The 23,972-nt window shown below is 40.9% G+C and overlaps 1 protein-coding gene across 4 annotated transcripts in view; it reads left to right on the top strand.

Annotated features, from left to right (window-relative positions):
* ARID1B (AT-rich interaction domain 1B) overlaps positions 1 to 23,972 on the top strand; it is a 323,681-nt gene that overhangs the window by 209,325 nt on the left and 90,384 nt on the right. For all 4 annotated transcript variants that reach the window (XM_064413401.1, XM_064413402.1, XM_064413404.1 and 1 more), the window contains one exon: positions 16,127 to 16,370. In XM_064413401.1, the coding sequence (XP_064269471.1) occupies positions 16,127 to 16,370 (244 nt within the window). The remainder of the gene's footprint in view (positions 1 to 16,126; positions 16,371 to 23,972) is intronic.

The raw sequence follows: 23,972 nt of genomic DNA on the forward strand, positions 1-23,972 counted from the left end.
AGAGTAGGGGTTTCTATGCTTCTTGTGCAAGAAAATAATACACACATATTAGTATTGGGCATATTGGAGAGACTATGTGATATTCATGCACACAGGCAAGCAAAAGTTTAAAAGACAATTTGTAATTTTCAGGTGCTATGCTGAAACACTATTAAGTCCTTTCTTTCCAGGCTTCTTCAGCTCTTGGAAAACGAAAGTATTTTTGCAAGGTCTCAATCACTATTGAATTTGAAAAGCCTTGGCTTCTTGCCAAGGCTTCTTGATAATAAACATATTTTGAATATCAGATAAGCAGTTTCTCCTGTCTTTCAAAAATAAACAGGGAAGCGAAGCCTAGATGTTCCAAAAGTAGTAGAAAACAAATGACGAAACAAAACAACCCCACAACAAAACACCAAAAAAACAAAACCACAACTTTTAGGATTTCTTTAATGTTTTAATTTTGGTGGTCATATAACTGTAGCATTAAAAGAGTTGCATGTGAGGAATAAGCTCCCTAATTGTTACAGCTATGCAGAATCCATTACATGTGAGCTCAGTGACCACTAGTTATGACCACGGCTTCTAGCATTAGCAGAGTTGTTAACATGTCTTTGCCTGGTCACTTCACTCAGGAAAGCAGAGACCTCCTTAAAAGTTATTTTTTAGCATTCTCATATATTTTTTTAATTTGCACATTTTCTGGCAGTATTTCTTTCTTCCCCTCAATCTTTCACTAGGAACAAGCAAGATTTGTTTCTTTTATTGTTCATATTTTTATGCCATTACTGCATCTCCTTCTTTACTTCTAAATATGCTTCCTCATACTTTCTTTCCAAAAAAACACATAGTGCATTTCAGTATCGAAGAGCATTGGAAGAAAAAGGAAATTTGCAACTGTTTTAATACACACATGGCAATGAGTGGATGGAAAAGATGTACTCATAAGTGGTAGTTTTGCAGTTCCCTGTAAAAGTAAATTAAACCACAGATTCCAGAAAGTTGAAGTGGACCTGGGTAATATTTTGCTTCATAGTTAGAGCAGGTCTTAATGTTTCTGATTAAAGTTATGGTGCGCATATCAAAGTACTAAGTTGTACCAAAAGCTGGTGTGGAGTCGAATGGTGAATCCCTTCAACTTTGCAGTTGCTCAGAGCGAGCAGAAGGCCCTCTCTTCTGAGGATGAGCCTGTTTGCCCTAGGATGATTGCTGGTTTTGCACCTAGGCTAAAATGCATCTCTTTCCACGTGTATCTGCTAAATCGTGTGCTGCTAAAGTGAACAGAGTAGACATTATGATTTGCACTTTGCTTCCTTTTGTTTTGAATTCAAAGGCCATCCCTAATTGATGGAGGTTTCCTTTACGATGCACTTATTTTCAAATCCATCATGCAGTGCTTCTGCTGCCCCTTGCCTTCGTGATGTGCTGGTCTTTGACCCAGAACTGGTAAATGAACCCTGCAGGGAAATCATTAGAGAATTGGAACGGTTGCAGTGGAGGGACCAAGGGTCAAACCATTACCTCCCTGTAGGACCGTCGACTTAAATTGGACTTCTTGCTTTTCAGAAGCAGGTCAAGTGTCAGGGACAGCTGAAGTGGTCAGGTACAATCTGATACAGATCATGGACACAGTTTGGGGGTTTTAGCTTAAAAAATTAGGGCAACGCAGGATAGACTTAGTCTAATGATGCCTTCTCTGTTTCTCTCTTCTTTTCTCCTCTTAAAAAGCAAAATTAAAATCCTGAGGAGTCAATGAGAGCCAACACTCTGGCATTAATGTGCTATTTGTGATCTTTTGGCATTCATAATTTTTTAGAGTAGATGGTTCAACCTTTTTGGTGTTTTCTTGCAGTTTTCTGTGATTGAAAAATAACAAATGATATCTTGTAACAAGAAAATACCTCCAATAATTCTTTTGAAGAATATACCTCCTTTTCTAGTTCCCCTTTCTCAACTGTTCTTTGCATAATTTTTTTATACTCTTAATAAATGTAAAATGACCCTTTTCAGGCTGTATAAATTAAGTATTTTGCACTCCTAAAGGAAAAACTCCACAGTAGTGCATCTATGGCAGTGAAATATGCTGCTGGATATGACAAAGTATTTAATGATTTAATTTAGAAATTTGATGTCCTGTAAATATTTCTATAATGTTTTCTATATAAAAGTTCAAGTGTGTAACTGTGTAAAATAAGTTTAAGATAGCAAAAGTCCCAAAAAAGCCATGGATGTCATACTACTGAAATATGACCAAAACTGCTGAAGAACAAGATAGTACTAGAAAAAAGGATGACTGTGTGAAACCTTCAAGTTTCACACCTGTAAGTTCTTCTCACTGTGACTTAAAAGCACTGCAGAGACCCCTGAAAAACATCTTTCTCCTTGTCTCTGTCCACTGCCATTCATAGCACACAGCAGTTAGTAGGTTTAGGTCACTTTTTAACTTATGTGAGGAATTCTTCTTTTCTGAAATAATTAATGAGGCACAAGAATTAATACAAAGCTGTGTTTGAGTGAGTGGGCTGAAACCCAGCTCTTCCTTTGAAATGGGTGGCAGAGGGAATGTTTCTACAGAAGTAAATGTGTTTTGACCAGGGAAGATAAATTAATTGCAACGTGTCTGCTACGTAAATGTTTTTAAAATATTAATAAGAAAAAAGTGAGCAAAGGGAAGAGGCTTGAAATAGAGCAGCATCTCCATGTCTGTGCTTGCAGAAGGGGCTGCAGCCTGCCCGGTGCCCAGGCAGCACCTTGCCTACTGATCAGGAGAGGCTGAGGAACTGACCAGCTGGAAACTGTTGTCCTTTCCTCCAGCTCCTTCCACTTCCAGCAGCTCTTTCTCCTGCAGGAGTGTGGAGCCAAGAAGCACACCCTTGCTGGTGTACAGGAGGAAAGCACTTCCCTGGCACCTCTGGTACTCTGCCTGGCAGAGGCCGGTTTAGGGCTGGCCATTCGGAGAGCGCTCCTGCGTTCCTGCTGGCAGAGGGAGAGAGGGGCTGCTGCCCTGCTGTCAGGGTGGGCTCTGGGCAGAGGGCACACACAGCATGCCAGCAGCCCCCTGCCTGAGGTACAAACCCTGCCTCAGCACAGAAGCTAAAGGGAGCGGGCTGGCAGCCTCTACAAGTTAAACAGGGACATTGTTCATTCACTAGGGCTGTTCCAGCAGTTCCTGGTGTTGATAATGATGAATGGTGTGCAATGAAGGGCTGCACAGCTCAGGAAAACAGTTCTTTGAACATGGTTTTGCTGCTGTAGTGCATCAGGACTAACAACCCAACTTCTTCTGATAGCAGGTGATGGCATAGGAAGCAAACTGGAAGGAAAATTGTTTCCCCAGGCTTCTCACAGAAAGCATGCAAGGCGCCAGGGTTTTTGCTTGTGAGTCATATAGTTTGCTTTAAAAGGTGAAGATCTGAGTTTATAGTAACAATAGCATTGGTCAGATTTTAGGCAACTAGGAAGATAGACATGACCATTTAATGTACTGGTACATTGGTGTTCAGTACAGTTCACAGGAGGAAGCAGTATTTTGGGGGGTGATTGGCAGCAATTACATTCTCTATCACCTATCTTACGCTGGAAGGAATGGTGACCAATAAGTGTTTTTCCCATTGCTAGGCATCCCCTGTTTAACATAAGGCCTGTTATTTTATTTACTTTTTATTTACTGGCAGTGCTTCCAGGGTTGTGAACCTTTAAGCTTTATTAACATCTTTACATTATTTTTTTAAATTCCAAAGTAATAAGTAGAAAATAAAAACTCTCAAGAGATAGCATTGTTGATTTCTTGATTTCCCCTAATATTCTGAAAAGCACTATATCTGCAACTTGAAATCAGCATGCGCTACATGATAGTGTTAATTTATTTGAAATGTGTCTAGTTTACACAGAGCTTACTTTTCACTCATCTTTATAGGTATGGATATAGGTAAAGGTGGGTATGTGTATGGGAGATACGAGGTCTTTTTACTTGGCTGTTTGTTAACCTCTGACAGATGATGAAGAATCAATATTGCACTCTTAAAAAATTTCATTTCCTTTTTTTGCACATTTGTACCCCCAGAGTTACTGATTCTGCCCCCTCTCTGTTTCAAAATTCAGTAAGAAAAGAAAATGAACACTAAATGTCACTTTATAATTGCAGTAATGATCACACAGCTGTGCTTTCCTAGTTGTATAATGCACGTCAAGATCATTTTAGGAGCTCAGCCTCATTTCCTGCCCAGATGTAATTCTGGTGACCATTATTACAGTAGTAAGGCTCTCCTTGTTCATTATGGCCGTGGTGTGAGGGAGGCCTGCATGGCCTCACAGAGGCCAGCATAGAAGGCTGTTGCAGCTCTGGGTTAGCCGAGTGCAAGCTTGTGCCAGTGCAGGGTGCAAACGGATAGAGCGGCTGCAGACAGCACAGCCAGCTCAAGCACATGTGCCCCTGTGTGTGTGAAAAAAAAAACCAATCAACCAAAAAACTTAGGTGTGCCTTTCTTTCTAATGAAATGTTGTCTTTATTTATGAGCATGAAGTTCTGAGGAGGAGCTCTTACACTTAAATGAACCTGTGAGCAGCCCATAGAAAAGCAAGTGCCTGCAGCGCTAATAATGAGAACTGACAAGGCGATCCTGCTGTGTTTATTTATGACCTTCTGCCTTTGTTAGCTCTTGTGAGAAATTCCTCTCTAACCATAACAATATTGCTGGAGCTTGGCACTGCACTGAGGAATCCTACGGTGCCCCGAGGCCGCCCACTGGCACGGGTACAGCTCGCAACAGATTGGCACGGTTGTTGAAATTTTCATATGTTTTCCCTTTATTTATTTTTTTACTTAATTCATGAGGCTGTTTCTTCCTTTGGTACATTTGTTTGTTCTGACAAGCATCCTTCAGAAGTATTTTGATAATTTGCAAAGATCTAACTTACTGATTTGCTTTTTTTTCCTTTTTTTTTTTTTGGTGGTCTAGCTAATAAATACCTTAAAGGTTGAAATGAGCTGTGGCTTGATAATTCCATCAGGTGGATCTTCTTGGAAGCTTTGGTATACATAGTGGTCTTTTTAAAGAGAGACAGCAGTGTGTAAACAGTGGCCCCGTTTGTAGGCTTCAGTGTAGAAGACTGTGAACAGGGAACTAGGACAGGAGCTCAGGCAAAACTGCTGCAGAGCAGCAATGACCTTAGAAGCCATGCAGCAAAACTTTCCTAAGGTTAAGAACTGTGTTCTTCTCGAGCTGTAGCACTTAAATGCCATGCCTTGATACAGATGGCTCTTTTCCCATCTTTCTATCAGATGCACTCCCCAAAAACCTTCTTGGCCCAGCTCTCTAAGCTGTGTTGCAAAGCTCAGACAGGCTTGGAGCATGGACAATCAGCAATTGTCAGGCTGCACCTGAAGGTCTGGCAGGGCTGAAATCTCTGCTTCCCCTTGCAAGGACCAGGAAGCAGCCACTGACCAGAGCTGCAGTTCTTTTGTCTTCCTATGGGAGAAAGGGAATGACCAGAGAGGAGAGCAAAGGATCACTGCCTTACAAGATCCTGGGAAACCCTCTTTCAAAGAAGCTTCCAGCTGCTGTTCTTTCTTTTTCCACCACTGTCATTTTACCTGACGTGCTTTTTCACATCAATTACGAATACTCTCAAAATTCAGTGCAACAAAAATACAGATCAATGGGGAAAGGAGTTACTTTTTATTATATTTACAAATATTTCATACAAGTGGCTTCCAAGTGCACTGTAGCACTGCATTGGTGCTTGCTGGAGGAAACTGCAGCATGGATGTAACCTGGCAGGTGTTGGAGAAGGACAATTGGCACCTCAGGTGAAGGGCTGCGTAAAGCACCACCATACAAAAAGACAGATGGAGGTGCCATGCCCAGAAAGGCCCCACCAAGTGGCAGTCATTGTGGCAGTCATATTTTTGAGAACCACAATTGCTGTACACTGGACATCCTACCCATGCTTTCTTGGAATTTTTTCAGACCACTTTTAGTAGCATTACAATGAATAGGTAGTTCTGTGCAATATCAGCCTTCTCTCTTTTTAAAGACAAGGAAAATTTTGGAAGAGCAACCCACTACAAGCTTTATCTAAAACATGTCAGGACTCCCTGTCCTCTATATCATGAGAAAAAGCTGCAACACCGAAGCATGCTCAGGCGCACAAAACCCTCAGAATTCCCCATGGATGTTTTTCCTTTGTATGATATATTAATTAAAGAACAGTAGCAGTTGATCTGTTGGATTTTTTTGGTAGATTGCATAGTACACAGTGTTAAACACATCTGTAGTGACACGTCCGTGTGTCTCTTCCTTTACTGGATTTCAGGAGTGCACCTGAAATTACGAACCTGTTGGATAATGTTTAGTTTAGTTCACTCAGCAATCAAAACAACCCTGGCATTATCTTAGCCTTGAGATACCTCTTCCCATGCCAAAATGGTGCTTAGCAGTAGATGGGGAAGGGTATTGGTCTTTCAGATTTTTTTTTAAATGCCTAGTTGAAGTGCTACAAGTTATGCTTCATACTTGGCTAGTCAAAGCATTATTTCAAAAAGAAAAGTGAAGCCAAGACACTTTTCTAGAATTTCAGAAGCCTTTTGAAATTTATGTAGAGGTTTCTGAGACTTGAGTTCTACATAAGTTTGTTAAAGCTGTATCATCTCAAAATACCACATTCCCTGGCCACTTAATTATTTAGCAGGCCCAGCAAGCACTGAATTACTGCAAAGAAATGTGAATTCCAGAACTTGGGGTGCTGTGGGAGCCTTGTTCTAGCAGGCATGTGTGAGAAGCAATCTGAAGGTTTATTTTCTGCTTTTTAACTGCTTGGATTTTAGTTTCCGACCTTTTCCCAGGTTACTGGAGAATGTACATGTGGGAGGGGTTGAGTGAACAGGTGTTGAAGAGTAATTGTTTGGTTTTGCTGCTGTGGTCCTCAGACCTCGGAAAGAAGTAAGCAGTTTGGGTGTGTGGCTGGGTGTGAGGAGCAAAGCAGAAGCAGAGTGATCACAGCCCCGTGTGTGTGTGCTCTACTGCTGATCAAACTACACTCTGCTGAGTTACATTGGGTTTGGTGAAAAGGAAGAGAAAAAGGAAGAAGGATTAGAGGGTCTTGTATGAGGATGAGACAATGAGCCTGAAATGGCAAATTAAGCTAAAATTACTGAGGTAAACCTTGTAACACTCATTTCTGCCTGTTACCCCAGTATAACATTGCATATCCAGTATTTTAAATAAGACTTAATTCATTAATTAATATTGTTCTCTGAGGGAAGTCACTTTATTCAGTTCCTTAAAAAGGTAGTCTTTACAACATTTACCAGTCTTTTTGATCTATACATTTTCCCCCTCCTTTCTGCTTCTGATTCAAGAGGAAGAGATGGAAAGTTAACAGAGCACCTGTGTTTTTGAAGTTCAAAATGTGTCTGGGGCTTATTTACCATCTCATTGAATTGTGGTATTTGGTTACAGGGTGTTGTGGGAGAGGGAAGAAAGAGACGCAGTATGATGCATGCACAAGCCCTAAGCTAATGAAAAACTATGTTTTGTAGATCCTTATTCCCACGGTAACCTGCTGGGACAGACTTTTTTATCAAACCATAACTCTACAAAGGGTATTAATATGAAAAAAAAAAAGGAAAAAAGGCAAATGCTGTAGATCAAGAGTTTTTAAACCTTGGGCATACAGGTGTATGGGTTCAATGCATTGTTTAAGCCCTTTATCGTGCTCCAGGCGTAGGTGTCCTTGGGCTGTCAGAGCAGCTCACTTGTTATCAACTTGCTGATTTACTGTGGCACGACCATATCTGCTTTCAGTGATCAGTGGGCAGTTGGTTGTTGGACCAACACTTTATTCTCTCAGCTGCAGCCTCCAAATCAGCTAGTATTGTAGGTCCAAAGTTACAAGCACTGTTAATGCCTTCTGGATGTCATGTGGGATGGGATAGTCTGAGAAGCACATGTAGAAAGATGTCAATTAATAGTTGCAAAATAGGTGTGTTGTGACTCAGGGTATGTCTGTAGTAGTAAACAGGGAGGTACATGCAGCCACATGTGGTTGTGTGGTCATGTTCAAAGGGTTTCTCCTACGGGAGGTGCCCTGCACAGACCTTTTGAGAATCTCTGCACTGCAGTCTTGTGGGTGTTTCCAGGTGAGGCATGGTGTGAATTTTACCACATTACATGTTATGGTATTCTGAAGTTTTGTTTGTTCCTTTCTGCTTGAGCCACACCTGCACAATATCAGGTTTTTGAATATGTAGTCTCAAAGACAGATGGTCTATGTCTGACTGCATGTGCTGCAAGTTTCCAAAGTATGATGGCCAGAGTAAATGGAAGAAAGGGAGTAAGCAGTACTTTCTAATGCGTATTGCTGCTGCTCTTGCTGAAATATTTGGTCTCACTCAGATCTACCAACCCATATGTTCTATCAGTAATGTCTAGTTCGTTCTCATATGCCTTTACTCAAATCCGTGTTTGTCTTTCCCGTGATTTCATATTCCTTCCTTTCTTAATCTGATTTCTTTCTACATCAGCTGTGAAAGAAGAGTAAGTAGGTAATGGGAGGAGGACTAGCAGCTACATGGTGTTTTCCCCATGGCTTTTTGATGCTGAATTCATCATGGCCAGAAGCACAGCCAGGAGAGCAGTCTGGGCTGGTGAGCAGGGTGGTCGCGCAGTGTCTGTTCAGGTTAAACATCAGGATGGCATCACTAAGCTTGTTGCATAGAGGGAGAAGGATAGTGATCCCCAAAAGAACAAGTTCCAGAGAGCTTGAAAGATTTTGAATTGGTACATGTTTTGCTTTAATTCAGCTTCCTCTCTGTTTTATCCTGCCAGTTTAGTCTGTCTTCTCCCTGTGGAGGCAACTGTAGTCTTACATGATCTAGAAAATGGTCATAATCTGAAGAGATGCAAAAAAGAGAAGTTGTTACATCTCTCCTCACTGTTCTTTATAGGAAAAACCCTTCAGGTTTAAATGAAGGAATTTCATGTTTGGGTGTGGCTACGTTTGGTACTATGCATGGGAAGTAGTATGAATAAACTGAATTTTATTAGATTGCTGTTATGCAAACACAACTTTTCTTTCTTCTTCATAGTGGCTATTTGCTGTGGTTTTCATTGATTTGGTTGTTTTAAAGTTTATTGATGATAAATGACTGATGATGTAGCTACAAGAGTTGTTAGCTGGGAATTTTTCTTTGCTACAGTACTGAAGAAACAAATGACTCCTAAGGGTTTGTGGCTTTTTGTTTTTAAATTTTATTTCCAGAAATTCTACGTGCTAAGCATTCTGCTTCAGAGATAAACAGGGGAGTTCATATCTTGAGAGATGCTATGTTATTGTTTTTCTGTTCTGGAGATTTACTGTTTATTTTCAATATTAAAAGGTATCCTTGTCAGACAGGCTGTGTGTCCTACGCTTTACTGTCCTTGTTAGACTTTGTCAATTTGCTTTGATGACACATGGGTCATTAGTACTTATCATTTTATACACAGCAGTCACTGTTTATAAACCAGTGAATTTTTGCCATTAGGTTGCTTGCTGCAGCTGTAGGACTCAGGAGCCCCTTCCTGGTAGCTGCTGGGGAGCTGCACACCCCACAGTGAGTGAGTGGCACTTGGCACAGGCAGGGAGAGTGTGGCTGGAAGGGCCTTTTGAATTCCTAGATACCCTAAGTTGGTTTTGGTGTAAAGCTCTTGTCTGGACAAGCAAATAAGATCCCGTTGTGGTTCATTTTAGACATGAAATGTGATTGTATCCATCCTAGCAACTTCTTCTCATCCCATGTCTGACAGATATGGACAAGTCATGTTCTGTTTTTGCACTCTTGTATCCCCAGGTCAACAACTTCTAGAAAAGATTGTCTTCCAAGCAAAGATCCTTGGTAGTAAAAAATTCCTCTTTCTTTGAACAGTCTTTTGCTTAGCAATTAGGTAGTAAGCTGTGATTTGAATCTGGTTTTCCAAGTCAGCTTTTTGTAGATAACTTCTTGAAGACTGATCTAACTCCAGGATCTCATAGATTGAAAGGACATCAGGCAGGGCACTGGCACTGCATTGTTTGATTGCACTTCTTCTTGGTTGCTTGAGTGAATGCAGGGCTTCTGTGAAAAAGATTTTTGCATCCTCTGGGACTTGCCTGTAAAATTTCTCAGAGAAAGTACTTGATACTGATCAGAAAGCGTATTTGCAACACAATTTATGAACCCAAGTTATTTTGGGAAGCATGTGAGGTCCACAGAATGAAGGGAATGTTTCCCCAGCAAGTGGTGCTTTGTCACTAAATTTAGTGCAAAACGCTAGTGTTTTTATCATACACTTAGAATTGCCTTCCTTTAGAATATTGCAGGAATAGTTTATGACATAGAGGTTAAAGTTAAAATTAAAATGCTGAAACATATAATAAGTGGAATTAAATAAGATTTCTAGGTAACACGAGTATCATAAGAAGTACCTCTGCCTAGCTGCTGTCAAAGTTTGTGTTTGTCTTGCAAGTGAAATAAGTAAGCCCTGTCAATAGAAATCAAGCTTTTTCCTTGGGGAGGTGTTTGTACTAGAAGTGGTCTTCTCTACTTTTCCTGCTGCAGACCTTCATTTAACAAGATTCAGAGAATGAACCTTGTTTTCCCACAGAATTAATTCCAGTAAGGCATGTAAAAGGGATTTTGGCAGAAATGTAATGGCAGCCCTGCTGTCTCCTGTTAAACAATTTTTTTTAAGGATGTGCATTAGGTACATTTTTTGTGTTTAGATGAGGGACATTATGCAGCTGGCATGGAAGGAAGGTACCCATGTTGGGGGTAGCAGCCTTTGAAAATAAAAGAATTTTCCACGTGGTCCCAATGGTTGCTGCGCCCGTGCGTTTTTCCGGTTGCGTAGGCGCTGGGAGGCTGTTAGCTCGCTCACTGCCTCCACAATGTGACCAGCAGGGCCTTTGGAAGACTTCTTGAAACATGCTATTATAGGCTGCTTTGTGATGAAAAGAGGTCTTACAAATATCTTGAAATTTAAACAGAGCTATTGTGGGTTTTCCTTTTGTGTGCATATGTGTGTTTGTCAGCCAAATCATTTGTTCAAAGTTAATCTCAATTACAGAGCATATTGTTCATAATCCCCCATGGCTCCAAAACAATAGCAGAGTGTATGTCTGTTTGAATATATATTTACATACTTACATGTGAAATATGTTTGCTTGTATATATAATTTTGCTTCTAAAGTGGTGATTCATGTTAAAGAGATGGATATTTCATGCAGGATCCTGTCTTTTGAGCAGCACCATCCTAAGGAAATGCTGCAGGAAGGCCTGAATGGAATGAGCAGTCTTTGATCCTGCAGCCAGTCAGTTGATGCAGTTCCCTCTGTGCAGTGCTGGGATTCATCCCAGCACAATGGATGGTAGGGTAGAGTCTGGGGGGTTCAGCTACTTGGAGACAGAAAGGTTTTGTGCGTCTTTAATTTTAATATCTATGACTTCTATTTTAATATCTCTGCTTTTCTTCTACTCCCTGAGCATAAAGGAACTGGTAGGCAAGAGTTGGAAAATTTAAATATACCACAGGTTGTATGTCCTCTGCATTGCAGTAACTTCTTAGAGAACTTAGGCTGTGATTTAGTGGCGTAGGAACTCCGTTAGCAAGGTGCCCCACATTTTCTCCTTCTGCTGATTTCAGAGAAAGTGTTCATCCTTTTTCAACTGTAAGTTTTTAGCAAGGGATTCCCTTAAAATCTTGGTTTGTGTCTGCTGAGACATTGCTAAGCAAAGCTTGCAACTGCACCAAGTATTTGCAGTGCAAATTTTTGTTCCACAGTGAATGCTGTAGTCCTGTCACAGTTGGTGTGTAAAATTGTGGTGTTATTGCTGAGCTACTGTAGTCTCCCTTTTGCTGTTTATTTGATCTAGGTGTGTTCCTCGAGTAAGTTAATGTTATTATATTATACATGGGTGTTTGTAGGGGTTTTCTTCTTGTGGTCTCTTCGTAGCTTTGGGTTTCCTGGCTGTGGGTAAACAGTTTGCTTCCTTGTACCCCTTGCTGCCCACGTTGCAGTAGTAAAGTGGTGTGCTGTTTCAAGTGTCTCTCCTGTCACTCTGGTAAGATCATGCCACCAGGAAGGCATAACATTATAATCCCAAACATAATGTGGTCCTGTTCATTTCAGCTCTTGTTGTTGTCAGATGGACAAGAGGAGAAGTTGTGCATAGGTGGAAGGTGAGGCTAGAGCTGGATAGCTGAAGATAAAACACTTTGCTTAAAGAGATAAATCCTGCATGGGGACATTTCAGTGTGTAATCGAGGTATTTTGTAGAAATTAACTTTGAAAGCTGGTTAGGATCTCTGGAATAATACAGGATATAAAACTAACACAGAAAATACAGAATTATAATACAGATTTGTGATGGGAGGGAGGAAATATTTTGTCCTTAATTTTTTCTAAGATTTGATGTCAGATTTGAGAATACAGTCATAACAATACCGTAGATAGGAATAATAAGATTGCTCTACAAGAAACAGATCTGTAAGAAACACAAGACTACTGGTAATTCTAAACTTGCTAGATTTTACTGGAAAAAATGAGTGCTTTCCTGAAAAAGCCTCTGAAAAGAGGCAAAATTTAAGGCACGCCTTAGGGTATGGGGACTTCAGGCCCTTAAAAGAATCTCAGCAATTACCTAACCTGCCAACTTTCCAACAAGATAAATGGAAGCACTGTAGCTTGAAGGTGCCTTGGTTTGAATGAGATGCAGTAAGTAAGGTCTCTCTGTTCTTTACAGGCATCATAGATCTGATACTACTTATAAAAGAAGAATAGACTTGGTGCCCTGCTGACTAAATTGTCCTCTAGAGGAGTATTAGTTACAGAGCTTCTTTGTTAACTAGGCTGTATGCTTAAACCTCTGTGAATTTCTCCTATTAGCAGGCTTCCTAATAGCTTTACATGTAGATATGCTAAGTAAATGCAAGTGCATCTACATAATTGACATATATAATGTGTATGTATACTATTTTATATATACATAAATGTTTGTCATGTGGAATTTGCACAACTTCTCTGCTGTTCTGTTAAAATGAGGTAAAAGAAAATCGACTTTGCTATTTCTGTCCAGGTGCTTCACATAAAGTCTTTCTTCTCCTTCTTTTTAATTTCCCAATTAGCTTCTTTAGTTAAGAGAGGTGTATCTAAAGCCTCTGTATGCTGCAAGTTTCCCAGTTTTGCTTGCCTGCTCAGGCTTTCCACATTAGAAAACTAGGCAAGGCCACAAAGTGTATGTTAACAGAAATGAAAAACAACAAAATCCAAACACACAACCTGTATTCCGTCCCCCCCCCCCCCCAAAACAAATTAAAAAACCCAAACTCCCCTGTACAGAACAGCTGATATTTCTTATTTTATCCCACTTGAAAACAACGTAGGAGATCGTGTTGCACAGCCCAGACTTCTAGATAGGTAACAATTTTGTGCCATCCTAAGATCAACCTCTTTCTCTGTTTTCTTCATGTGTCTGATGAGTGAACACTATTACTGCATCTTGAGCAAACACATTGATTGTGAAGTTCCCCATTCCTGGGAGAAAGTCCCACCTGGGGAATGCAAGGCCCTGGGGGTGTGCTCTGCCTGCCAGGCTGCTCCGTCAGCATGCACTGCTTGAGGGTGGTGGCACGGCTTGACAATTTAAATAGGCTGTCATGCAAGCTCTTCTCTTCCTTTTCCACCTTGGTGAAGGAGTTTCATCAGGTGGGTGAAGAAATGCCTGGAAAGCAGGCACTAGAGAAGATGCCTGAGACTCACCAGTTGTTCTACTCTTGTGGAAGGCTGAAGAAGTCACTGTGACCTGACGGGAAAAGTGAACTTCAGTCCCGTCCTGAAGTTTTGCCTTAGCCTGTGAACAGCAGATAATTTCATCAAGAACAGTGCTAATTTCTTCATGGCTTTTCCATTATCCTGATAAATTTGTTTTTTTCAGGTACTTTGGTTTGCCAACACAAATGAAAGCTTTGCTCCACACACCCTTTTAAAATCTTTGTTATTCTAAACGTAAACCTGTGTGCTTTCTATATCTTCTGTCAGTTGTGTGCCTATCTGTTTTTCAGACAGAATTTATATTCCTTTAGAATAGGCTCTTTTCTGCAACATTCCATTTTCAGAGGTTTATTATATGCTTTTCAGCAGCATTTGTTTTATCAGCACTTCCTGCAGCATTTGTTACACATGACGACAGCAGTAATTTGATTCCATTTAGAAGAATACCATATTATGTATGGAAAAGCAGTAATTGCTTACCTGTTTGCCAAATACATTCTACTGTGAAAAATATCTAGTGTTGCTCTATGCAGTACCAAGCACTGTTATGTCTTGTTTACATTTTCTACAGTTGATAGTTTCAAAAAAAACCCCAATGAAAATAGTTTATTGCCCACTTCGTAATTAAATTTCCATTATACAGATTTGTAAGTCTACTCTTGAGTGAATGCAGCATCTACATGTAGACTGAAGTTTTAGCCTTAATTTTTGCTTTTCATGTACCTGATGGCATACAGATACAATTTTGTGCTTGTCAAAAAACGCAAAATTTAACTGTGGTGAGAGTTGTTCTTGAAGTATTTGTGGGAACTCCTTGGAAATAAGGGCCACAAGATGCCCTGCAGAGAGCTAAGCCAGGTGGTTTGCATTCCCTGCCCTTATGCACAATGAGGAATAACAGGTAGCATTCTACAGCTTCTAGTGAGTGTTAACAGTGCTTAAACTGTTACTCCTCCTCTTCCTGTGCCTTGGAAGACTGACCATGTCCATCTGTTAGGGGAACTGGGCTGTGAGCCTCCCTTGTGATGGAGGTGGTGGTCATTGGGCAGGGCTCTCACACCAAGTGAGTTCCGTCCATGTTCTGCGACTTCTAAAAAAATTCATATTTTTGTTACGAAAATTAGGCAGCACTAAGGCTTTGCTTCCTGAGCTCTTTGCTCAGGCAGAACTCGGTTATTTTTGTGGTATTCAGACAAGGGGTCGTGCTGTCTGTGCTGCAACCACTTGCGTGAGCCAAACAAATGAAGTCAGGATTAGTCAAAGTAATGCACTCTGTCATCCCAGTTATTTCAAGTCTCAGGGGTCATTTAATGACCTGATCTATATGTGAGGTAGATCCGTGCCATTATTTTTGAGCTTTAATTTGCTAATAGAAATAGTAACATAGTAACATGCTCCTCATGCCTGCCAATAGCTGCAGAAGCATAGCAATATTGGCACCTTTTGGTTTGTATGAGGTTTTTCTGTGATGCTTAGGAATTAACATTTTTTCTGACAGTTGGAGAGCACGTGTTTGCTTTGTCGCAGCATTCTTGGTTTTTCTGATCTTAAAATTATTTAAAACCCCTAATTACTCCCATAGATTCAAAGACCAGTATAACTCCTGTGTTACAGCTTGAGGGAATATGTCCAGCAGTTCATAGTTAGAATTCAAATGTGCTGTGACCTACAGAGGAAATTTCTCATTGAAAAGGCAGCAGTCATGAGCTGAAATGGAGTAACTGTTTAGCAGTGTATTCAAATGAAATTGAAGAGAACCTGTGAGCTGTACATTGTATTTGATGGAAGTGGAGAAGCAGCAGTCCTTGTTCCTTGGTGGCCAGTGGATCCAGTGCGGCTCTTGGGGGCAGGGCCTCTTCTCATTTCCTTGTTGCAAGGCGAAGGACCTGCAAGGCAGTGTTACAGGGCTGCATACTTTACACTCTTCTCTCATAGTAGTGGTTTAGAGTGAAGTGTATAAGCTGTGATTGTGGTGGTAGCAAACCCCAAAATTAAATACTGTGTGAAAGTGAAACTGATGTATCATTTTCATTAGTTTTGGTATGCTCGGGCAGAATTTGTGGGATTAATTTTGAAAGCTTAATCCAGATGGAAAAGGTTAAATTCGATGCTGAATGAATTTGGTTCCAATTCATTTGTTGCCCTTGCTTGCTCTTTTTCTCAAAAGAATTAGAGATTAAGCAGAGAATTGTGCATACTGTCCTTGTTTTCTGCCATCATTTAACTACGTGTTAAATGTTAGACAACCTTTCAGTTATCTGCTGCAATAAGTGAACAAATGGATCTATTGCCATGCCAGCTCTTGAGTCCTGTGGCCTGAGTATTCATGCAAGCACTTATGTTCCTTTTTCCTCAGGATTTATCTGGATCCATTGACGACTTGCCGACTGGAACTGAAGCAACCCTCAGCTCAGCTGTTAGCGCGTCAGGCTCTACGAGCAGCCAGGGGGAGCAGAGCAACCCTGCACAGTCTCCGTTTTCCCCTCATGCTTCTCCACATCTCTCTGGCATCCCTGGGGGCCCGTCGCCTTCCCCTGTGGGCTCACCCGTTGGAAGCAACCAGTCAAGATCTGGTCCCATTTCTCCAGCGAGTATTCCAGGTAAGTTTGGTCTAACAAACAGAATTAAACCAATTAGTAGGTTTATTACATACATAAATAAATACTCCCATATTCTGAACTGATATTTTTTGAGAATTCTGCATTTTCAGGGCCTTTTTGTGAAAAAAATGCATACTTAGAGCAGAAGTAAATTCAATCTGAACTTCAGCTGCCAAGCCTTCAGAATGCTCAAAATTCTGAGCTTGACTCCACATAGGTGTTCGATAAATGTCTTTATCACCAACCAATGTAAATACTTAATTGTAGTTTTTGTATTTGGTTTATGTGTCATTTGTCACATGCTTCTGTCAATTATTTACAGTCCTTTTTTTGTTCTGAGTATTTTTGTTGGGTTTGACTCTTGAGCTTGAATGGTGGTTACAGACCTACAGGATGAGGCAGAGATTTTCCAACTCTCTATTGTGGCAATGTAATTTTGGACATGAATACAGAATATTGTATGAGATGTTTCTTAATATTTTCAAAAATTTGCAAGTTACTGGGGATTCATTCCCACCAGCAGTAATTGGAATACCAGTGGCAGGCTTGCTGCTCGCTCTCTTGTGCAATTTGGAGTACGACACACAGTCATGTATATTCAGAAATGTGTGGAAATCTGTTAAGATACCCAGAAGAAAAAAATGGCATACATAAATTTCAGTTCTTACCTTACCTCACCTATCTGGCATGTTACTTATTCCAGAGGGTCAGGCAGCAATTTGTATTTAGTATTTCAGGTGAGTTTATTCTCTTTCTGATGCTCAAGATTTTTATTATCTTCTGACATTTTGAATACTAGGGAAATTCCTAGGAGTAAGAAAGTGCTGACATTACCCTAGGGATAACATCAGTTGCTGACAAACCCACAAAATAATAAACATGGACCTCAGTTAAAAGAAACAAAAGCAGAAGTGCCTTTTTGTTAGGTGATTTGAGTGTTTCTGTAAACCAAATGCTGTTTAAAATTCAGAGAGTAGAATGTATTTTGGCATTTGATACAAATAAAATGTTCCTGCCTGTTTGTCTGCAGAGGTTAAACTAGATAAGCAGAGGGAAGTAAGCTCAGTGCACACAGGAATGTTTAGTACTAAATGTGGCCTGAGCATGTTGAGCCCTGATGCTGTGTGCATGCCCTGCAGTTATTTCTTCCCTCTCCAGCCACTCTGACTGGCAGCACATGCTCAGGTGGAGCAGGAATAGTGGGGACAGCATATTTGCATTATATGCAGTGTGGTAGCTTTGTATTTCCAAGGTGGTTCCCAGTATTTGGTATAGAAATCCATCTCTGTTGTTGAGTGAAGCCAGATAGTCCACCTGGCTGGAAAGGTAACATTTTGCCACAGTCAGATTCAGGTGAGTAAATGAATTGGCATTTTAGCAGCTTGGTTGCTGAATAGGGAAAAAATGTTGTGATGCTGAAAATAGCTTTATTGTAGCCATGATATGTAAGGATGAGCAAAAGTGTGTAGGGGGAGAGTAATAACTTTTATGAAACCACCTGATCCCCATGGGGTAAAAATAGAAGGGATATGGGCTCAGAGGTCAGGGTCAAAGTCACTTCATCGTTTCAGATGAGCCCCAAAAGCTCATTTTATGACTCACCTAGTGAAAAGCATTGTCTCTACATACAAACTGTGCCACCATTTTGCACGGTGGTTTTCTGGTCTGCTGCAGTAACACAAAAGCAATTCTTTCTCAGGAACGATTTTTATGAATGGTGCTAAATCAAAATCACCCTGCCTGTTTCCCTGTCACAGACAAGCTTCTGGTCTCTGCAGCTCTTGCTAAAGGTGAACTCCCAGGCGTCAGCTAAGGCAGCGCTCTCCAGAGGGCAGCCGGGCAGCTGCGGTACCATCACTGCTGCTGCTGCTGCTGCTGTTTCTCGAGCTACAAAAAACAGGAGCAAGGCTGCTATTTAAAGCCCTGTGATGATAGAGGGATGCTGTGGGTGCTGGGGCTTTCAAGGCATATGAATTAGACTGTGCTTTCACCTAAGTGTGTTCGCACCATTGTTCTTCATTACAAGGACTTTGGTAGCTTTAATCATCAGCTGCATTCATGAGACCCTAAGAAAAAGTATCACAGAGCTTGTTTGCATTTCTGTGGCTATTTGCAGCAGTCAGGTTGTAGACGTTTTTAAACATAGATTGTGTAGTACAGCACCTTGCCTTTAGTAATTTTGTTCTCTGCTATTTTCTTCTCCGTTCTCACCCTACCCTTGTTTGTTCTGACCTCATTCCTCTCCTATTACCTCCTGCGATGTTGTGCCACAGTTTCTCAATGTGACATAGATTGGCTCTTTCAATCATTCTCTCTCCAGCAAGTCATTGTAAAATGAGCAGCTGTTGTGTTGCTGATAGCTATGGCTAGGGAAAGCCAAAATGTTGCAGGGGGTTCTTGGTGGGAAGACGGTTAAAATAAAGGTGTTGCTTTCCCAGCGTTTTCTGGAAGAGAAGTGTCCTTTTCCCAATGGCTCCTTCCTTGCAACAAAATTGAAAGCTAATCTAACATCAAAAGGGAAGACAAACAAACAGCCCCCTTTTAAACCTCCCAAATGGCTGATTCTCTTCCACTGCCTGTTTAAGCTGTCTCCGCACCCCTCTGCAATCCTGCCACCCTGCATTGCTTTCTGCTGCACGCCACAAATTTCACAGGAACAGCCTGGCACAGGCAGCGCTGACATTGGCACGTCCCTAGCTCAGTGGGCATTTCCTTCCTGTGCTCTCTGAAATACTGGATGGATATTTTGTGTGGTAAGTGGCACATGCATATACAGCCTTTGTTTCCATTCACATTACCAGAATAGACCAGGGAGATTAACTCCTAAGAGCAAAAAAAGCAACTTGGATGGATTTTGTTCAGAAAGGTAGTTTTCTCTCAAAATCAGAAGACTGCTTCTTCAGATGTATATTCATTACAGGGCTGAAATCCTACTCTTGTATGATTTCTACTGATTCAAAATGACATTAAGATTTCCTATTAAGTAGATCATTATTCTGTTTTGCCAGAAATCCTGATCTCTTTATTTTGTAGCCATCTTTATAATTAGGGAGCATATTCTTCCAAAGAATGAGATGTGATGCCCTGCACTACTTTGGGTCTTGAACTGTGCCTTATTCAACCCTAAACCATTAGTGGAAGCTGACACAGCATATATCAAAATGCACTGCTGTTTCCAGAAGATTTAGTGGCTGTTAATTTCACTTTTCTCTTTTTTTCCCCCCTTTCCCTCCTGCTCTAACAATTCCAGTTTACTAACAAAGCAAAAATGTAAATAAGCTAAGCTCCCCTTTCTCCCCCCATCCCCAATTTTGATCTCACTGGCCAAAGGCTTTTGTCAGCTCTTTCTCCCTTGCGGTGTAAGCAGCAAAATTTTTTTAATATTAAGAGTTCTGTGAAAGATTGCTGATAGGCCAGGAATCCCTTAACCCATGATGGACAAGCAGATTTTGTGCAAGTTAATACATTCTATTATTTTTAAACCCCTACGGCAATTTTTATCTATGTAGAGGAGAAGAGTATGCTATGCTGATAATGAGTAGCAAATGCTGCCTTTGGAAATACGTGATTTTTTTTTTTTCACATGGATCAGTATTTTGACTTCACTTGCCTAGATCAATATTTTTACTTGTGCTTTTAAGACATTCCGTGTGCTTTCTGAAGAAACAAGTTTATTTTCACTCTGTTAAGCATCAGCTACATTGTTGTTTTTATTGCAATTGTTGTCTTCTTTCACTGAGGAGCTTGGATACAGATAAATTTACAATTTTTGGAAAGAGATCCATTTGTGGATACTCTGGTTTAGGAGTGTTGTTGCTGGGCTTCTTAATTTTTGCTAACCAGTCACTATCCTCCTCTGATTAAAATACCCCAAATTTTAATTGTGATAATTATGTGAATCAATGGATATAACCCATTCAGTGTTAAACTCTACTCTCTGCAAACCTGGAGGTCTTTCATACCTGTATTGATCAGCTACTGGCTTGAATTCCAGGATCCATCAGAATCACAGCATCACAGCCAGCACTCCAGGCAAAAAAGAGATGCAAGAGGGAAATGGGATACCCAGATGGAACAGTAACAGGAAATCTTGTCTTGGTGTGCTTGTTAGTCAATGTGTGTGACTAAAATGCTACGAGAAGAAAGCATGAGCAGAAGTCATCATAGTCCAAAGGGACGTTGTACTGCTAGAATCTGAATAGGAGTGATGCTTTCTTTCATGCCTTATAAAAGAGAAGCCTGTTGAATCAGTTTCCAGAAGATACTACAGTAAAACGATAGTTTTACTACAGTAAAACGATAGATTTACAGTTTTACTGTAGATCTTGTTTTAAAAAAGAATGCTGAAAACTATTTTCCTTAGGATGAAGCTACTCTACATACTTATCCTGTGAACCACTGCTATTTGTATATTTTATGGCATGGACCTCTTTTAAATATTTTTGAGGGAGAGAAGACTACCGTATGAAAGTGACACTGTTTAATGTCTTCGTGGGTGACATGGACAGTGGGATCGAGGGCACCCCCAGCGAGTCTGCCAATGACACAAAGCTGTGCAGTGCAGCTGACACCAGAGGGAAGGGATGTCATCCAGAGGGACCTGGGCAGGCTTCAGAGGCGGGACTGTGAGCCTCAGGAAGTTCAGTAAGGCCAAGTAGAAGGTCCAGCACCTGGGTCAGGGCAATCCCAACAGATACAGACTGGGCAGAGAATGGATTGAGAGCAGCCCCGAGGAGAAGGACTTGGGGATGTTGGTGGAGGAGAAGATCAGCAAGACTCAGCAATGTGCACTTGCAGCTCAGAGAGCCAAACTTTTACATCAAAAGCAGCGTGGCCAGCAGGGTGAGGGATGGGATTCTGCCCCTCTGCTCTGTTCTTGTGAGACCCCACCTGAAGTTCTGCATCCAGCTCTGGGGTCCCCAACACAAGCAGCTAAGTTGGAGCAGGTCCAGGGAAGGGCCACGAAGGTGGTGAGAGAGCTGGAGCACCTCTTCTAGAAGACAGCTTGAGAGAACAGGTTTTTCAGACTGAAGAAGAGGAGACTCTGGGGAGACCGTATGGCAGGCAGCCTTCCAGCACGTACAGGTGGCTTACAGGAGGGCTGGAGAGGAACAGTTTAAAAGGACACGAGTAACAGGTCAAGGGGGAATGGCTTTAAACTGAAAGGAGGTTTATATTAGATATTGGGAAGTTCTTCACTGGAACAGGTTGCCCAGAGAATCTGTCAATGCCCCATCCCTAGAAGTGTTCCAGGCCAGGCTGGATGAGGCTTTGAGCAACCTGGTCTAGTGGAAGGTGTCCCTGCCTATGACAGGGGGGAGGAGGGTTGGAACCAGACAAACTTTAAGATCCCTTCCAACCCAAACAAATGTATGAATGTATTAATTTGTAATACTTTGAAGTTTTAAATACCCTAAAGTAATTGCAAAACAAGAGAGGATTATATCCTTGTAAAATGGATATGATCCCCCTGTCTAGAAAGATTATTTTAACACATCTATCAATGTTTCTCCCTTGGCTTCTCCGGAGGCAAAAATCTTGCAACAGCTTGTTGCAAGGAAGATGCATGCTGTTCATTGGCATCCAGAGCAGAAAAAAGCCAAAACACAAAATGCCATTGACGTAGCTATGTTCTTAATCACTTCTAGTGCACAAAACATCTAATCAGCAGTTTTGCAAATCTAGAATGCTTATAAATGAAATATGTGAATGTTTCACGTAGTAGGAGTTTAAAACCTTTTCTTTTGAATGGTTTGTACAACATTTAGAGTGTTTCTGTTTTTTCAAAGGATGAAAAAATAAGCAAATTGTAAAGCGCTCTAGCTCAAGGCATTGCTTCTAGCACAGGGAGCATTTAGCCTGTGATACCTATTAGAATTCAGCCCAGGTCACAACTGATGAATAATCTGTTGTCTCAAGGCTTCATGAAATAACTAAATAGTCTCAATCAGGTTTTTTGAGGAGAGCCTATGCACAAAAGACACTGTAAAAACTCCTATCATACTTGCAATATTGCCAGAGATCAGGGAGGTGTCCTTCTCTGCAGAGGTGGTCTTTCCAGAACAGGTGCAGCGGATGAAAAGAGACAGAGACACGCTGTTCAAGTTCCTCCTGTTCAGTTTTCATGATGACAGAGGGTTTCATTTTCCACAGGCATCAACCTGCTGGTTTTTATTGGCCCAAATTTAAGTATCAGATAGAAAAACAGTAAATCACAAAAAAAAAAAGGCATGGCCTGGGTGGTTATTTTTATGGGTAGTTTATGGGGCTTAGTTTTAAGTAGTTTCACTTGTTTAATATCTGGTGGGTCAGTGTTTATATTTCACAGTCACACATTGCAGTTTTAGTGTTTAATTGCTGTCTTAAGCCAGTGCCAAACATTTCTGCCTTATGTACTGAACACCCTGAAGGATCCGGTACTGTGAGTTGTCCAGCACCCTCCTACAGATGGCCAAATCAGTGGCATTCACATCCCCATAGCTGTGCTCTGCCCCATATCTGGTTTGTCCTCTTTCCTGATTCCTGCCAGGCCTGTTTCCACCATTCTGGCAATGGCTGAGCAGCCAGCATGGCAGGGCATCTGCTGCTGTGGACACTGTGGCAGCACGCATACACAGGCCACTTCTTGTAGCTCTGTGAGTCACTGGTAGCACCCTGCTGGTACAAATCCATCTAGAGTATGAAGGCTGTTGAAATCCAATTAACATATTTGCATAATTATGCATGTGCTCTGCTTCACGTAACAAAATTCAAATATACTTAACCACAGCGGCCAAGATTTGACAGGTATGTTTGTTCTTAGTTTTAGCTGCTTGTTCTAAGGCCATCCTTGGACAGTTACTGTTTACATCTGATCATTAACCTGTGCATCTCTTCATAACTTTTTTTCTCAACCCACTTATGTTTTTGTTGACAAATTTAAAGTGGTGTGTGTTTGGTTTTATATGTTTGGGGGTTTTTATTCTGTCGTTGTTTGGCCACACAAATGTAGATTGTCTCTCTTTATTGGTGTTGGCAAATAGGGCATTAATTTGTGTTTTATCATCAATTAAAAGGTTGTCTCTCACTCCCTTGTCCCTTGCAATACTAAGCAGTGATTAATGAACAAATGGGAAAAGTCTCTCACATCTCCATCAGTGTGTTTTTGTTGTTGTTGACAGATGGTTGTTATACCTAGATAAAATAGAGCATAAATGTCATAAGGTATTTGGTTTCTGTGATGGGATAGGCTGCTGCAGTTTCCACTTTTTCAGTGGACTATGTATCACTGCCGTGAGAGATATTTAAAGTGGCCTTCATGCTTCATAGTTAGTGTCAGACTTGACTAGACAGATACGTGGTGTGTCCCTCCTTAGAAGAAGGAGTCTGAGCAATTGCAAATATGGCTTGAATTAATTCTGTGCCTCAAAAGAAGAACATTTTCACTACCTCCAGATAATAATTTTTTTAAAAATTAATGAAAAGCGAGATATCCTTTCTCCTCCTTAGAGACAAAATTCATGCAGCTTGAACTGCGACTTGAAAGATTTGAACAGCCCTTTGACAGCATCGCTCCATAGGTAGATACGGAAGTCAAATTGCAAAGTGGATTTTTAGAAAGCA

The sequence above is a fragment of the Passer domesticus genome, chromosome 3 (genome assembly GCF_036417665.1).
Source record: "Passer domesticus isolate bPasDom1 chromosome 3, bPasDom1.hap1, whole genome shotgun sequence".
Classification (NCBI taxonomy): domain Eukaryota; kingdom Metazoa; phylum Chordata; class Aves; order Passeriformes; family Passeridae; genus Passer; species Passer domesticus.